Source organism: Dermacentor albipictus, chromosome 1 (genome assembly GCF_038994185.2).
Source record: "Dermacentor albipictus isolate Rhodes 1998 colony chromosome 1, USDA_Dalb.pri_finalv2, whole genome shotgun sequence".
NCBI classification, from domain to species: Eukaryota; Metazoa; Arthropoda; class Arachnida; order Ixodida; family Ixodidae; genus Dermacentor; species Dermacentor albipictus.
The window spans coordinates 219,121,612-219,138,520 of NC_091821.1; the positions used below are offsets into that span (position 1 = coordinate 219,121,612).

Below are 16,909 nucleotides of genomic sequence, written 5' to 3' on the forward strand. Positions count from 1 at the left end.
GCTCTCACTTGTAATATCACTGCTCACAATAGTCCGGCCGTAAAGTAAGAATCGCTGTGTGGTCATATGGCTCCCTACCCCTCCCACTCCTGCACCCCACCTTTGTTTCTCTAAATATCTTCTGTATTCATAAAGAAATCGAACACGCAGGGTCTAGTCGGACGTACCAAACATAAGGTTGATGGTGCGTTTACGAAGAGACCTGTCCAGTCCCCGCTTTTCTTGACCGACAACAAAAATGCATTTGTTTTCAGCATGCAATTAAAAGAACGCGATTTGGGAAAGTTATCAAACGGCATAATGAACTTTGAAAAAGGAGTAGAGACCAGATATTAGCGATGCAGACAGGAGCAACGAAAACTTCGCTGTATCCTAGTTTAATTGTCCACCGGTCGAGCTAAGACCCGCAACAACGCGCCGGCCGCAAGAAGACCGGGGATGAAAATATGAAAACGGAAGCCGACAGGGTGCGGCGAATATTAGCGTTACAGCGCAGCGTACCCCATTTCAGTGCGGTGTCTGCATTGTCATGGTGATTGCTCGCATGCAGCCGCCGGTGAACGGCGGGAAGTTTTCTCAACTATAAAGCCCCCCGTAGTAATAAGAAACCGCGCTTCTCTCCCCAATTTCTTTGGCGCCCTTTAAATTTTCTTCAAAAGCAGAATGAAAAAACGAAAGCTGAAGGTGGCTAGTGGCTTCCGCTTTTGTTCGTCTATGCTTCCTTTTTTTTTTTCTTGTCGCTCGTAATTGCAGTATGCAAGGATTGTCCGGTCCGCATTCCGATAAGCTGGAGTCTAGGCCAGGCTCCAGAAAAGAAAGGAAAACAAAATGATGCAGGAAGTAAATTTCAAAAAGGAATCAGCCGTAGTGAAGGAACGGAAGTGAAGAGGAACAGGAAAAACAGCGAGGAGGCCCGCGTGAAGAGAGGCGGGAAGCGCAGCAGAGGGAAGATGCGCGCGGCAGCCGTGGCTCATGAAACCGGCAGACATTAATCAGGCGCTCCGTGGAGCGTGGCGAGCGCTTTTTTGTTTCTCTCGCTGCCGCGCCAGTGACTGCGAATCGCACGCGACGGCGGCTCCGCGGGGCGTTTTGTTTTACGAGCGCGCTGGGAAATAAGCGAGGGCAATAAAGCTGGCAGCTTTTATTTCGTCGCCTCTTGATGATGCCTCGTTACGAGTAATTATGGTGTAATGGGCGCACGGCGGCGCTGTTGGCGGGGAGCAACTCTAACTTCTCCCCCCTCCCGAGGAATCCCCTCCCCGGCGCTTCTTCAGCCCCCTTTCCCGTACTGATTAGCGGGTGATGCGGCGGCGACCCTTCGAGGGCCGCGTGCCTATCGCGTCCTGTATCTCGACCTCGTCACCAGCAGTCGGCGCGACGGTTGCTCGCGAGCTAAGCTCGTCAGCCGGGCCCGATAACGACTCGCGCTCGCTGGTACTCCCGGAGAAAGGCAGGTTCCGGGGTTTCCGGTGGCGCACGGCAGTGGAGGGCGCACGACCGCGGGAAGCAGATGTCGTCCGCTTGCCGTAGACGCTCGCAGATGGGAAAGAAAGGGATGCTGGCGTTTATCGAAACTTGAGATGATGTGGCCGGGCCACACACACCTGGCGTGCGGCTCTAGAGAAAAGGTGGGACAAAGATGATTCCGACTCAAGCGACACGCACGGCGGACACAAACACCCTCACAACGCTCTGCCCGGGGAAGCTTAGATTTATGCTGCGTTTAGGAAGGCCGCAACATTTACCTTTGGGCGAATAGCGGGGCAAGTACACGGTGCTTCGCAAGCCGAGACTGCCCTGAAATTCAGAGCACGAGTAGCAGCGCAAACGGTGCGCGATCTTTCGAGATTGAAATGCACAGCAGCGGCAACCGCGATCAATGCGTAAGCAGAACATCCAGTAAAATGTGTCCCTTCTTGCTCACTGTAAGGTCGCTCTGATTGTTCGGGTTCTTAAGTCTCACGAATCGGCCTCGTGCTTTGTGTACAGAGAGGGGGTTCACTTCCCCCCATGTCAGCGGGGCGACAGTTGCTGTGTTATGCGGGGTCACAGGCAACGCGCGGGGTTGGGTGACGCGTCGCGGCAGGTGCCAGGCGGGCGTGTGCCGATTCCTGGGAGTCAGTATTGTGCGCACGATGTTGGCTGTCCGCCGACGGGTCACACAGACCAGCCTTGAAACGAACCGCTGTACAAAAGGTATTGTGGGTCTGGCGCCCGAGTCCCTGACTAATTGGAGGCGCCGCCGAGGTTAAGAAGGACTTAGCAACTCTGACTCCGTGCCGCATGCAGTGAGCATGGACCTAATCCTCTACGCCTCCGGAACGTAATCGCCAGCCTTGTTGTTGGGTGCGACTGCCTGCGTGGTGTCTAAGACCAGCTTACCGTGCACGCTGTAGGAATGCGGTGCACACGTAAAGAGTGCATTCGCACGACGGCGTCTTGGAAACACGCACTCAAAGAACTTTGTCTTGTAGACAATAAATTTGAAGGACAAGGAGGGTCATCCGTCTCCCAGACGGCCAAACTTTGAGTACAGCGGCACTTCGTGGTGCCGGTGCCCCTGCTTCCGAGACATGTGCAGCCTAGACGCCGTTGGCATTTGAAACGGTCTGGCGATAACTTGTTCGGGCCTGGCGTGTTTTGCTGAGCCGGTCACTCACTACGGAGAAATGAGAGGGCAACGGAGTTTTGGCGAAGAAGGAAAAGAGCTTTGTTTTCCAATATGTTTATTTTTAAGAGTAAGCCCATCCCTGTGGGTGGTGGCTTAACAAACGGTTGACTCTGATTGGCAACTGAACCTGTGGGACGGGCCAACGGCCCTACCGCCTTTTTTTTCTTTGTATATTTGGGCTATAAAAATCGGGACGACATGCTGTCCCTCAGACTTGGCTGAAATCAGGATTGCTGATAGATCAGTGAGCCTCCGTACTATGTACGTTAAAACGAGTCTGGGCTCTAACAGTCATTGAGACAGTAGAAGAGTGAGACTTTGTTTCTCAATTGTTCAAGTTTGTAATGTATTTGTTTTACCTGCCATGTATATAGAAAAGTTCTCGTATAAATATTTCTTGTACATCTGACCTCATCGTTTCCTGCCTGCGTTTGATCAACCACTGCCGATCATCGTCCGAGAAGCTTCAAGTTCCAACGGTGAAGCGAGGACGGAGAACGAACGAAACTTTACTGGCGCAGCACGACAGGATCGGCAAGCCCCACAACGAGCAACGAGCAGCGAGCCTGACGCAAGGCATCAGAGGGCCACCAGCCAATTTCCGCAAGGGTTGCAATTCATCTGGACGAGGACGTCAGGCGGCGCCCCCAGCAGCAACGGGTGAGCGGGATTCCTTGCGTTTTGTCTAGGTTGGCATGGCTGTTGTTCAGTGAGGTTAATGGTGTTCACGCGCAGAACAGCAAATGCGAGTGAGGCTAACGTAAACATTGATACGGCATCTGAACAAAGAGAGGGTCAGAGACGGCAGGAACTACAATGCATCGGAGAGACCGAGTCTGAGACGTCGGATACTGAAATGGATAGTGAGACGCAAGGAGCTTCGCAGGCTCCGAGCACGACAGATCCAGAGGCCATGGCGGTGAGACGCCTGGAGCTGGAGCTGGAAAAGGTGCGCCTACAGCTAGAGTGCGAGCGCATTGCTCTACGGAGAGTGGAGCTCGAGCAGTCGAGCAGGCCGCCTTCGGTGTCGGAAGGAAGCGATCGGCGCGGTGCCATCACGGATGGAATAGCGCAATGTGCTAAAGTGCTTAAGGCATACCGGTTGCCGTGTGACGCTGACGTTCCGATATGGTTTGAGGAGGTCGAAAAGTTGTTTACATCTTTTCAAGTACCGGCACATAGCCGGGTACATTTGATCATGCCTGCGCTGGCCGAGCGGGTCCGTTATCTGTTGCGTGGCCTTAAGGACGAGGAATGTACAGATTATGAGACTGTAAAGAAGGCAGTATTGGATGAACTTAAGCTCACGCCAGCTAAATACTTGGAGAGGTTTGAGAGGGCATCTAAACGAAACGAGGAAACTTGGGCTCAGTTCGCGTCCCGCGCTAGAACCTATTTGGCCTATTACCTTCAATCTCGAAATGCAAACACCAAAGAAGCTATGACGGAGCTTATGGTTGCTGACCGTATGAAAGCCAGTCTAAGCTCAGAAGCCCTTGAATATGTTCTTTTGCGGGAGGGCGAAGATTGGTTTAAGCCAGTGGAGGTGGCGAAAGTGCTCGAGACTTTCGAGCAAGCTAAAGGGAAAGGACGAGCAACTAAGCCAGCCGCAACAGCCTCATTGCCGCAGCACGCAAAACTAGCTGGCCCGCAGAGGACAAATTTAAGATGCCACGTGTGTCATATACAGGGTCACCTAGCCAGAGACTGCCCAAAAGCTTCAGATAAAGAACCGCAGGGGAAGCCACCGACTGTGCAAAAACAAAGGGTACAGAAGGTTGCTGTTGTAAGTGAAGAACCTCCACCAGAGCAAGAAAGGGTGCTAAGCGCTAGAGTACATGTCGTAGCTCAAAATGCTAGCTCGGGGAGGTCGAAGCTGGACCTAATCCCTATCATGTGCGGGGATATAGCAACGGAAGCTGTGTTGGACACAGGTAGTGAGATAACGGTAGTCCGTAAAAGTATGTTGCCCATCGATTTACAGGAGCCATCGCGAACAGTAAGACTTGAGTCGGCATTCGGAAACACCATTCGAGCTAAGCTAGCTACGCTGCCCGTAGGCATGCATCGCCCGGGGGCTGTGATACAACCGCAGAGGATCGATCTGGTGTGCGCGGTTACCGACGAACTTGCAAACGGGGTTGACTGCCTGCTGTCAAAGGAAGATTGGGAACTACTACGGGCGCAGGAAAAAGAGGAGTTTGGACGAGAAAATATTCCGCGAGTAGCCGGTTTCGTTGGGGTCCGATCAGTCGAAATGGTCGGTAACACTGAGCCGGACTGCGGTCTAAGTTTCGAAGAAACGACAGAGCAAATGCCTAAGTTGCAAGAGAATAGTTTCATACAAGATGTCACTGGGGTGCCCAGTCAGCGGGAGCTAGAACTAGCCGAGAGTGTAGCTGAGTTGACAGGCACCGAGTGCCAGAGCAAATATGCTCTAGTTTACAATAGGAGGGCACGGACTAAAGAATTTAATGTCGGGGACCAAGTACTGCTCTTTGACACAGGTGGGGGAACCAAGAGACCTGCCATAGAAGGTCTTGTGCCACCTCACACAAAGAAAGAGTTGCGAAGTCTGTTGGGGCTTTGTGGGCATTATCGGGACTATGTCTCAAACTACGCCGACGTGGCGAGCCCGCTTACAGCTTTGACAAGGCGAGGGGTTCCTAATTCAATTCCATGGTCGGAAGAAGCGCAGTGCGCGTTCGAAAGTCTGAAATTAGCTCTCTGTCAGGCTGTCGCCATGAACACGCCTGAGCCTCATCAGCCGTACTGGCTATTCACTGATGCGTCAGCGACGGCGGCCGGTGCCTGTTTAGCTCAAATGTCAGCGGACGGAGAAGAAAAGCCGATCGCTTTTGCTAGCCACCGCTTTAACCCGACACAGGCGCGCTGGTCGACTATAGAGAGAGAAGCCTTTGCCATTATTTGGGCACTCAAGAAATTTGACTACTGGCTTTTCGGAGCAGTGGTGAATGTTGTCTCTGATCATAACCCACTGTCATATTTGACAACCAGCACCCCGCAGGGGGCCAAGTTAGCAAGATGGGCGCTTTCACTACAGCGCTACAATGTAACGGTGCGTCACCGGAAAGGAACATGTAACGCCAATGCTGATGCATTGTCAAGGCTCTCGAATCGTTCATGGGAGCCAATCGAGTAAAGAGCAGAAACGAAAGGATAGACAGAAACAGCCATGCCAGCTGGGACAGGCGTGAATGTTCCCGTTCACCCGAAGAATGTGTGTGAGGGACAGTTCAGCCTTGGTGGAACTTTCTGTGGCTGTTGTCGTCTATGTGTGTGAGGGTTATAAGACTATGGACATACTATGTATATAACCTGCATATGTTACTTTACTGCTGTTGTGCCGTGCAGTGCGTTGGAGTGTTCCTGTACATACATGAGTGTTTCTTTTGCATGCTCACTGTCATGAATGTGTTGAGCTTTCGCCCCTTTTTTTTGTCGCTGTGAGAAAATTGTTTTTTTCTCCGTGGTCCTTTCAGTTAATTTTCCTGTTCCTTACGGACTCCGCAGCACCCGTGTTGGGCAGCGTATGTCAATTTTCTTTGACGACGGAACCTTCAGAGCCTAAATCTTATGATACAGCGCCCTTTGGCTCTTGTAGTATAGCTGGGAACATTGTAAGCCCAGTATACTCTTTAGGAGGGACGTGTAAGGTCGCTCTGATTGTTCGGGTTCTTAAGTCTCACGAATCGGCCTCGTGCTTTGTGTACAGAGAGGGGGTTCACTTCCCCCCATGTCAGCGGGGCGACAGTTGCTGTGTTATGCGGGGTCACAGGCAACGCGCGGGGTTGGGTGACGCGTCGCGGCAGGTGCCAGGCGGGCGTGTGCCGATTCCTGGGAGTCAGTATTGTGCGCACGATGTTGGCTGTCCGCCGACGGGTCACACAGACCAGCCTTGAAACGAACCGCTGTACAAAAGGTATTGTGGGTCTGGCGCCCGAGTCCCTGACTAATTGGAGGCGCCGCCGAGGTTAAGAAGGACTTAGCAACTCTGACTCCGTGCCGCATGCAGTGAGCATGGACCTAATCCTCTACGCCTCCGGAACGTAATCGCCAGCCTTGTTGTTGGGTGCGACTGCCTGCGTGGTGTCTAAGACCAGCTTACCGTGCACGCTGTAGGAATGCGGTGCACACGTAAAGAGTGCATTCGCACGACGGCGTCTTGGAAACACGCACTCAAAGAACTTTGTCTTGTAGACAATAAATTTGAAGGACAAGGAGGGTCATCCGTCTCCCAGACGGCCAAACTTTGAGTACAGCGGCACTTCGTGGTGCCGGTGCCCCTGCTTCCGAGACATGTGCAGCCTAGACGCCGTTGGCATTTGAAACGGTCTGGCGATAACTTGTTCGGGCCTGGCGTGTTTTGCTGAGCCGGTCACTCACTACGGAGAAATGAGAGGGCAACGGAGTTTTGGCGAAGAAGGAAAAGAGCTTTGTTTTCCAATATGTTTATTTTTAAGAGTAAGCCCATCCCTGTGGGTGGTGGCTTAACAAACGGTTGACTCTGATTGGCAACTGAACCTGTGGGACGGGCCAACGGCCCTACCGCCTTTTTTTTCTTTGTATATTTGGGCTATAAAAATCGGGACGACATGCTGTCCCTCAGACTTGGCTGAAATCAGGATTGCTGATAGATCAGTGAGCCTCCGTACTATGTACGTTAAAACGAGTCTGGGCTCTAACAGTCATTGAGACAGTAGAAGAGTGAGACTTTGTTTCTCAATTGTTCAAGTTTGTAATGTATTTGTTTTACCTGCCATGTATATAGAAAAGTTCTCGTATAAATATTTCTTGTACATCTGACCTCATCGTTTCCTGCCTGCGTTTGATCAACCACTGCCGATCATCGTCCGAGAAGCTTCAAGTTCCAACGGTGAAGCGAGGACGGAGAACGAACGAAACTTTACTCTCACTGTGCTCCACTCGTGCGGAATAGAAAAAAAAAATTACTTGTAAACCTAACAAGCACAGCTAAAGTTGAGCTAGCTGCGGTGCTGCCTTACAAAAGCTTCACAGCGCACGACACACGGACAAACATGAATGGACGCTCACAGTGCTGAACTAAACTGAAGCTGCCTGAACAGAGAAGCTATAAATAGGCTTTACATCAGGAAAACAGAAAACCGGAACAAAAAATGAGGGGCCACTCCACTCTGTGAGGTTTATGACCAGCGAAGCTTTAGCACATCACACAGGCTGAGACGAGGGTATACGGATTAATTTTCATCGTTTCCTAAAGGTAGTGAGGGTAGCCTTGTGATTACTGTGATTGGCTCGATTACAACATTAGACAAATTATTGGCCAAAGTTAAATCTAGACACGACTGTCGTTGAGTAGTTCAGTCACTTGGATTGGTGTGGCACTTCAAACCAAAACCTTGTAGCACTAACCGGGTGAACCATTTCTGGTCTGGTTCTAAGAAGTCCACATTGAAGTCCCCAACGATGATCACAGGAGTATTGTCATCATGGCTAAGCCATGGAAAGTGCGTGCACATGAACTTCTCGATATCCCACTCAGCTGTGCTTGGAGATATATACACAGTGGATATCCCAATTCCATCTTTCGTTTGTACGGCACAGACATCCACACAGTCAGTGGCATTGTCCTCTTCCGAGTCAAGTGCGCATGCTTGTCCATACATTTTGTCCTTTGCGTATATGGCAACGCCTCGTGCTCATGAGTCCATGGGCTGTTCACAAACGATGCCATTATACCCATCGACTTCAAACAATGCACCTTGATTTATTTATTACAGAAATTATATTATTATTATTATTATTATTATTATTATTATTATTATTATTATTATTATTATTATTATTATTATTATTATTATTATTATTATTATTATTATTATTATTATTATTATCCGTATGACCACTCGCTATGGCACCATCTCCGGGATCGTCCAACGCTCAACTTTTTTATTGTTGACGCACAAACATGAAAAATACATGGAACCCTAGCGATATACAGCTTCGCTGTAAGAATCGGTGGCGCATCCATCCTTCGGGGATGATTGACGACGCTATCGCAATTAGCAGCCTATTTTATCATGAGTGTGTAAGAGCTGCACATACAAAGTGGCACATACCCAGTGAACTAAGTTGCGTGTTGTGAAATATGGTTAGAGCTGGACGTAGATGGCGGAAAGTGCGTGAAGTATACCAAGAATGCTGATCGTATTAAAATACAGACAACAGCGCAAAATAATGCGACCCTGTAGCAGCATCCCGCCGCACATGTCAGTTATTCCGTGATAAAAACTCGCATTCCTTACTTTACGAGGACCACGAAGTCACACTGACACACTTGTCAGCATGTTTCAAAATTGTTTGCGCTTCGATGCTTTCTCTGGCGAGCCTATCTTTTTTCTTCTTCTTCTTTCGTAGGTACACGCACTTTGATCGTATAGACGCCGGCAACTAAACCGGCGAGAATGCGCACCAAGGTGCCCATTACGAACCCTTTAGACATCGTTCCTATGTTCTCGAAGCCGCTCATTTAGGCATCGGTAGGTTGACCGGTACTTAATCCTGCACGACAGCGATATGGTGTAAACGATGCCTTCACCACATGGCACGAGCTTGCCTTTTTGCTTGGTGATGCAACCTTGTCTGGAAACTGAGCTATAGTTGATCTCACGTCACACTCTTGAAGGTTTTGCCGGTGCCGAAAAGCTGACGTTGTCAATGCGCTTTACGTTGCGACTAATCTGATGCGGGAACAGGATATCTGCCACTCTTGCATCTTTTGTGCTGAATCACAGAAATTTGCACCACCATGACCGGCTTTTTTATTTGACCTCGACGTTTTCTCCGTAACTAATCGAAGAATAGGTGCGAATAACCGGCCGATGTCAAATGCTCATTTTGGTTCGTGATACTGGACTGAATAGTATGCATGCATGACTTATTAATGGAATTCTTGAAACAGGCCAGCAATAAAAATATCAGGGGGTTTTACGTGCCAAAACCACGATCCTATTAGGAGGCACGCCGTAGTGAGGGACTCCGGGATAATTTCGACCACCTGGGGTTCTTTAACGTGCACATAAATCTAAGTAAACAGGTGTCTTCACATTTGGCCCCCATTGAAATGCTGCTGCCGTTGCCGCGATTTGATCCAGCGACATCGTGCTCAGCAGCCCAACACCATAGCGACTAAGCAACCATGGCGGGTGCAGACCAGCAATACTTCGCATTACTAATTTCGAATCCTTCGAGTGATCGGTCGTCATCCGGGCGACAGGGTTGTTATCACGTCGGTCGCTATCATGAGCGGCCATTGTCAGAATTTTAATCAAGGGGGAAATGCTTTTACGTAAAAATATAAGAGAAGTTTTGGGAATATGTACGGGCCCAGATTTTTAAACAATTGCCAGAGAAAGTTATTTTGAAGAGGAAAAGGTGCCTTTTTGTTTCTGCGAAACTTCAGAGCTTCAAGAGCCATGGTTCAGTGCCAAAATAAAAACATTAAAAAAGAAGAGAAATTTTCAGTGTAAGGTGGTTTTGCTTGATGCGCGAAAGAGTAAATGGAGTTGCCATTGTCTTACAGCGCTCGAGAATTATTATTATTATTATTATTATTATTATTATTATTATTATTATTATTATTATTATTATTGTGGTGGTGGTGGGGGTGATGATCCCGATTACACTTATGAAAATGACAATAACGAGGAGAATGAAGTTGAACGCAACTGCTGAACGTTCAAATAACGCAAGTTGAAGCGCTGCGGTTGTGTGTGCATTGAGAATCTCACATCGCTCGATTCAGGCCGCTTAAACAACTACTCGTTTGCCGTTTTTTTCGCAGTTTTTTATAACTGTTGTCATTTTTCTTTCTCATGTACGCTACGCGAGTTATAGTTTTCTTTTGTTTGTTTTTTTCACCACCTGCAGAGAACTACTTTCGTAAGTGACTCACCCCAAGGCAGCAAAAGTCGAGTGGCGCCATGTTTATGACCTAAGGCTGCCGCTAGGGAAGATACTCGCCCTCGCCCATTATTGAGAAAGCGCCAAATTATCCGCCTCGCGGCGCTTAATTAACGCAGCGGAATCAACTGTTCTATCTCTCCTCCTTAGTGCTTGGTGTATCGCGTTTCCGTTTGCCTTGTTTGCTCTGCGCTCCGGCCTTCTCGAGCACCCACGGACTTCGTGTGGAAGCGATCTGTTTGCGTCAAGGAGCTCCCAGGGCCATCCGCATTTGAATGAACACGCCGAAGAGACTGCTTCTTCTCCCGTTCGGAGCTCCGAGAGGGAATACGAAGCAGCCTCTGCTCCTCCTGGTTCGGTGCACGGAGACGTGCAGGGTTTATATGCGTGTGTACACGCCCGCAGCCGCACAACATTCTTCTTGCCATACATTTGCTTTATGCAAAGTGCTTCTAGGGAAATACAGCTTGCTCCGTATACATTGAAGCCTTCGTGCAGACCTCTAATCAGGAGAGTTGCTTCTTCTTGCTTCGATATACAGCCTTTGCAATTCTGTTCTTGAATGCCGCGAAGCGAAGAAGAAAGAAAGCAACGAACTAGATGATTTTACGATTACGGTTCATCTGCATTTGATAACTCTTTTAATCTAGTTTTAGTATTCGTCACTATTTACACTAACCCAATTGAAAAGCAAGAAAACCACGACAACCTTCGTTTTCGAGAGCAAAGGAGATGTAATGGTGATAGCCGAGAGAAACCTGCGTTTTTCTCCGTTAAATGTATTTACCCAAGCGCTTCACGACGCTTTTATGTCACTGAAAATGTGTTGATATCATCTTACTGTTGTAGAGAGACTGCTTGTTCACAAAACACCTTCGTCAGGTGTTCCAAGTTTATTATTCCCGCAAAGGATGTGACTGCGAACACAAAGAAATATCTTACTTTCACGCATAACATCACAGTGCATACTTGTAACACCACGTTGCATATAGTCTTTGTCAGATTCACATCATGCATAACGTTTTGCAGACTCTAGTCCTATGCGAAGCATGCGCGAAGTGGCACGTCTGATTAGCTGACCGCAAGTGCGCGCCGAGCTACTACTATACCATCACTTCAACGGGACTGCAGTAGTGTAAAGCATTGAACTCGTGGTTCGCGAACGAAAAGTCGTGATTTCGAACACCACGCGGGAAGCAGGATTTCTTTTATGCTTACCGCCATCTTATAACGACTGACCTACGGAATGAAGGTATCATGCGAAGTCCCGTTTGTTATATGTATAATGGCTCATGCATTAAGAGAAGCAGCTATGGCGCTTATTTAGTGTAAATACTATTAGCTTTTATAGGCGAGTAGAAGGGAACTGACCCTACATACATTTAGGCATTTACGCTGAATTTGTTTCACATTTACTGTTCTCGTAACCTGCACGTTTCTTGAAGCGCGTTTGTATTTCACGGCAGAATAATTTGTTAGTTCACGCTTTTCCTACTGCCTTTTAGATACGCGCTCTTATCTCAGTGCTGCTTTGCGCTTTTTCTAATCTGTGTAGTAAGACCCGAGGCTTCAGAAGGCAGTATAAGGACCACTTGGCTGTTACTTGATGCACATATGCTGTTTTCTCTTTGTAATAAACGCCATAAAATCATCGCATGTGGTTCATGGATAACGCATTAGATTAGTGCATCTGTGCAGGCAGCTGAGGGAGTAGTTCGAATCAGACTGCTCGAGGTATATAGGGTAAATGTTGTTTTGCTTCAATGGCGATGATGAGCGCCGCCGCCAGTGCAATGCGACAATACCTTTCAGGGAATTTTATTCGCGTCATATCATCCACTAATTCGGACTAGCCGATCTTTCTGATAACATAGGTAAAGTGCGCTAAGACCATTGACGAAGCGGAAAGAAGGAAATCGGCGTAGAATCATTACATTATTTTGCCTACATGTTACATGCGAGAGCTGGGCCATGATTATTACCACTCTTATCATCCACCATTCACGGCCGGCTGATCCTATTGATGACGCGGGTGGAGAGTCACCCTGACCACTGATGAAGCGCTGAATGAGCGCGAAAAGAATATCATCGGAAAAGACATCGCAACAAAATCGCGGCATTGGGGCCCAGATAGAGGGACCGAGCTCAAAAGTTACGTTCCTACCAAGTGTATGCCATTGTCCGCTCACCTAGCTTTGAAAACGCTATTACGATTGATCGGCGCGTGTTCTTTCCAAACGCTATGGACGAGAAAAATCAGGGGAGCCAGAGGCTCCATATTTAGTAAAACGTATGTGAAGCAACAGACGATGAAGCCACGGAGAGCTTGTGGTAAACGTATCTCTCTGTTCTCTCTAAAATACAGAAGTAAATACAAATGAAACACAAATTTACGATAAGCTTTATATTTTCTAAAACAAAAGAAAAGGGAGATGAAAGTGGAAGGAAGGACAACCAGCCGCCTGTGAGAACCGAATCCATAACCATCCGCATGATACGTACGATGCTATAACTAAATGACATATGGCGGCGGCTGTACTTATATCCTCTTCCTCGGATATTTGTATACCAGCGCTAAACGTAGCTTTGGAGTGTCAGCCAGCACCACACACACACAAGATGGCGGATCATGGCACTTTGTTTCAAACGCAAGCGGCACGTAGTACGTGATCAGGAGCAGGAACCTTCGTGCACTATCACAATGTCTCAAGGTGTTCTCAATCCGTGCCACGGATTGAGAACAGAGGGCTGGAACTTTAGCAACAACCATGTGAAGCCAAATGGAAATAAAGCCAAGAAATACATAGGGGATATAACTTTATTTTAACTACACATAAAGTTAAAATTAACTAAGTTATGGGGTTCTGTGCCAAAACCACGATCTGATTATGAGGCACGCCATAGCGTGGGACTCCGGAAATTTCGACCACCTGGGGTTCTTTAACGTGCACCTAAATACACGGGTGTTTTCGCATTTCTCCCCCATCGGAATGCGGCCGCCGTGGCCGGAATTTGGACCTCGTGCTTAGCAGCCCAACACCATAGCCGCAACCGCGGCGGTTTGCACATAAAGTTATGAACTGATATGTGAAACTGGCTCCAGATTATGAGCCCAATGAATGTTGTCGCTTTAAAATAAAGTGTGCAGAATACGAGGCCTATCATTTGAATTCACGGCAAGAATGGCTCTACAACCACGAGAGATGCCTCCTACAGGTAGTAAGCACTATTTGTTAGCCATATGGCTTGTGAGCCATACGGCTAATAAGTGATGCCTTGAATTTTCAAATCACTTTAAGATCGCGAACGCTTGAACAAATTGTACTCCTCTGCGAGTTAGAACCAATTTGCCCAACCGGCCACCCTCAGGCCACATTGGCCCATGAGCGATGGAAGCGTAGTAATTCTGAAGAACTGACGGAGAGAGGGGCTGGAGAGAGGCCAACGAAAAACGGGGTGATTCAGAAGAAGTAATGCCAGTTGCCCACCCTACTTTGGCCATAAGGGAGTGGCAAGCGAAACCACAGTCGTGTACTACCACACGGTTTCGAAGGCAAGACGTCAACTGCACCCGTCCTTCACGGCTGTAGGTGTACAGCGTGTTCTTCGTTACGTAAAACAAAAGCAACCAGGGCGCGCACCGCGCCTGGTAACACGCCCTGAGCGGAGAGAGAGAGCGCGGGAGAGAGAGACGGGTAGGTATCTCGAGGGTTCCTCAGGCGGTTGCTGCCTTCTGGGGCCGGGGCCCACACACCAGAACGCTGGATTTCGGGCGCCGCAGTGAGTGCCGCCACTCGGCATGCTCTTCCCGGTGGCCCCATTTCCATATCGGCCGCCTCCGCACCGAACACGACAAGACCGCGGGCTCTCCCCTTCCTCCGAGCTTCGATTACAGATCGGAGGAGCCCATGTTGCTGTCACGCGTCCCCTAATCCGGTTCCTGGCCGTCCAAACAATCCGCCGCAGATGACGGCGGCGCGGGCTTAAAATTCCAGCTGCTTCTCGCATTAGCATCGGCTGCTGCTTGCTGAACCGCTGTCCGCGCTCGGCCAAAAGCTGTCATCCCCCTCCCCGCACACATGCGCCGCGCGACGCCACCGCGCCTTCTTTGCGTGGGAGGCTTCGTGTCGCCTACAATGCCACGGCGATCCTTGCTGTGAACGCGAGGCTCTTTCAGTTCATTGTGTGAAAACTTCCTCTCTGTTATCTGCTTTTTCTCGTTGTTTTCTGTGTGTATTTTCTTTTAAACAGATATTAGGCCCAAGCTGCCAGCAAATGGTAGACAGCACCTTGTTTATTTGTAAGCCCCTGCGAACAAGTACCGGAAAAGAGGTGCCTTCTTCAACGCAGCGAGGTCCGTCTGTTCCTGAGAAAGGCTTCCCGTCAGATCACAAAGAACATCAGCATATGTATTCACAAAAGTTCTCGCAGATAGGCACCGCCCGCAATGTGGTCGTTGTCGCGGCGTTAATATTGTTATCCCGCCAATAGCTATCACGAGTGGCGGGTATCCCAATCAATAAGAAAACCCCCTTACGTTCAGTGCAGCGCATGGCACAGTTGCTTACCTGTTCCTTTTGTTGTTTCTCGCCAAATCGACTGGTCAGTCTTTCAAGATCGCGTAGAAGACACATGCAAGACACATATTGCACGCAGATTAGAAGACATAATTGCGGACGCTATGCAAGAATGTACACGCTGCTTCACACATCCATCAAAGCGTACAGAGAATGACATTGAATTGGAAAGGCTTCGTGCACTACGTCGCCGAGCGGAAAGGAGGTACAGGCGCACGAAGTCAATTCTTGACCTCAGAGAAGCTCGGCGCATGCAAAAGAAGATCAAACGCCGTATGGATAAGCTAGCGGATCAAAGATGGAAATGTTTTTGCGACTCACTAGACCCCCGCAAGCCATTGTCCTGTGTATGGCGTACCCTACGGGGTCTTTGCTCAAGTCCCCAGCAACGACGCCCATTCAACGCCCTTGCTCTTTATCAAAACCGCTGTGAGATAGACGTCGCAGAGGAATTTTGTGCGAACGTCGCCGGCGGCATAGTTACAGTCCCTGACATGGCTCTAGGCAACATCCCCGGCCCACGAGATGCAAGTATGGACGCTCCATTCTCTATGGAAGAGCTAGAAGCTGCTATGGCGCTCTGTAAGTGTTCGTCTTCACCGGGGCCCGATGGCATAACATATACTGCTTTGCGCCACCTAGGCAGAGAAGCACGAAGAGAACTCCTCAGCATTTTTAATAGTTCATGGCAAGATGGTGTCGTCCCACAGGAATGGAAACGCAGCCGTCTGGTACCGCTTCTAAAAGCAGGAAAGTCACCGCTCGAACTGGCATCCTATCGGCCTATAGCTCTTGCCAGCTGCGTCGGGAAGCTCATGGAACGTATGATCCTCATGCGTCTCGAATGGTACCTTGAACACCACAAGATTTACCCTGACTCTATGGCGGGATTTCGACGGGGTCGTTCATCGATTGACAATGTCATCGATCTAGTAACATCTGTGGAACAACAAAAATATCGGAAGCGATTATCAGTAGCACTCTTTCTTGACGTGAAAGGCGCTTACGACAACGTTTTCCATCAAACCATTCTAGACGCACTTTTGACAATAGAACTAGGAGGACGAGTATATCGATGGGTCAGTAACTACTTGACACAAAGGTCCTTGTTCGTACGAACGGAACATGGTCCGACTACCGACCACTACACATGCCGAGGCGTTCCCCAAGGTGGTGTTCTAAGCCCTATTCTTTTCAACCTCGCGCTTCTTGGGCTGGCCGAATCCCTACCGGAAACAGTGAGTGTTTCAATCTACGCCGACGACATCTGCATCTGGACATCAGCGGTCACTCGCCTGCAGGTTCGCGCACGGCTACAGAAAGCAGCAACACAGGCATCTGACTACCTTCACGCACAAGGCCTTACCATCTCAACAGACAAATGTGCATTAGTCGCTTTTACGCGAAAAGCGATGACTCCTTATCCGGTATGCATCAATGGTCAGCCTATCTCCTACAAGAGAAGTCACCGGTTTTTGGGCGTCATTGTAGACCGAGACCTTACTTGGAGCCCTCATGTTGCCCACTTAAAGAAGAAGCTCACATCTATTGTTCACGTCTTCAAGTTCATCGCCGGCAAAAGATGGGGATCGTCAGTGGGCTCCATGCTACAGTTATATCGAGCACTGTTCATCGGATTCCTACGCTACAGTTCTCCCGTGCTTGCTAAAACATGCAAGTCAAATCTTCGAGAACT

At 49.0% G+C, this 16,909-nt stretch overlaps 2 protein-coding genes across 4 annotated transcripts in view; both read left to right on the forward strand.

Moving 5' to 3' along the window:
- LOC135897419 (uncharacterized) overlaps window positions 1–9,128 on the forward strand; it is a 29,798-nt gene extending 20,670 nt beyond the window's left edge. Inside the window, exons 2-4 of the mRNA XM_070532668.1 lie at window positions 3,136–3,242; window positions 3,582–5,326; window positions 9,092–9,128. Coding sequence (XP_070388769.1) covers window positions 3,136–3,242; window positions 3,582–5,326; window positions 9,092–9,128 — 1,889 coding nt within the window. The remainder of the gene's footprint in view (window positions 1–3,135; window positions 3,243–3,581; window positions 5,327–9,091) is intronic.
- The window catches only part of LOC135897418 (neural cell adhesion molecule 2-like), a 551,631-nt gene that overhangs the window by 236,206 nt on the left and 298,516 nt on the right, over window positions 1–16,909 (forward strand). The window lies entirely within an intron of this gene.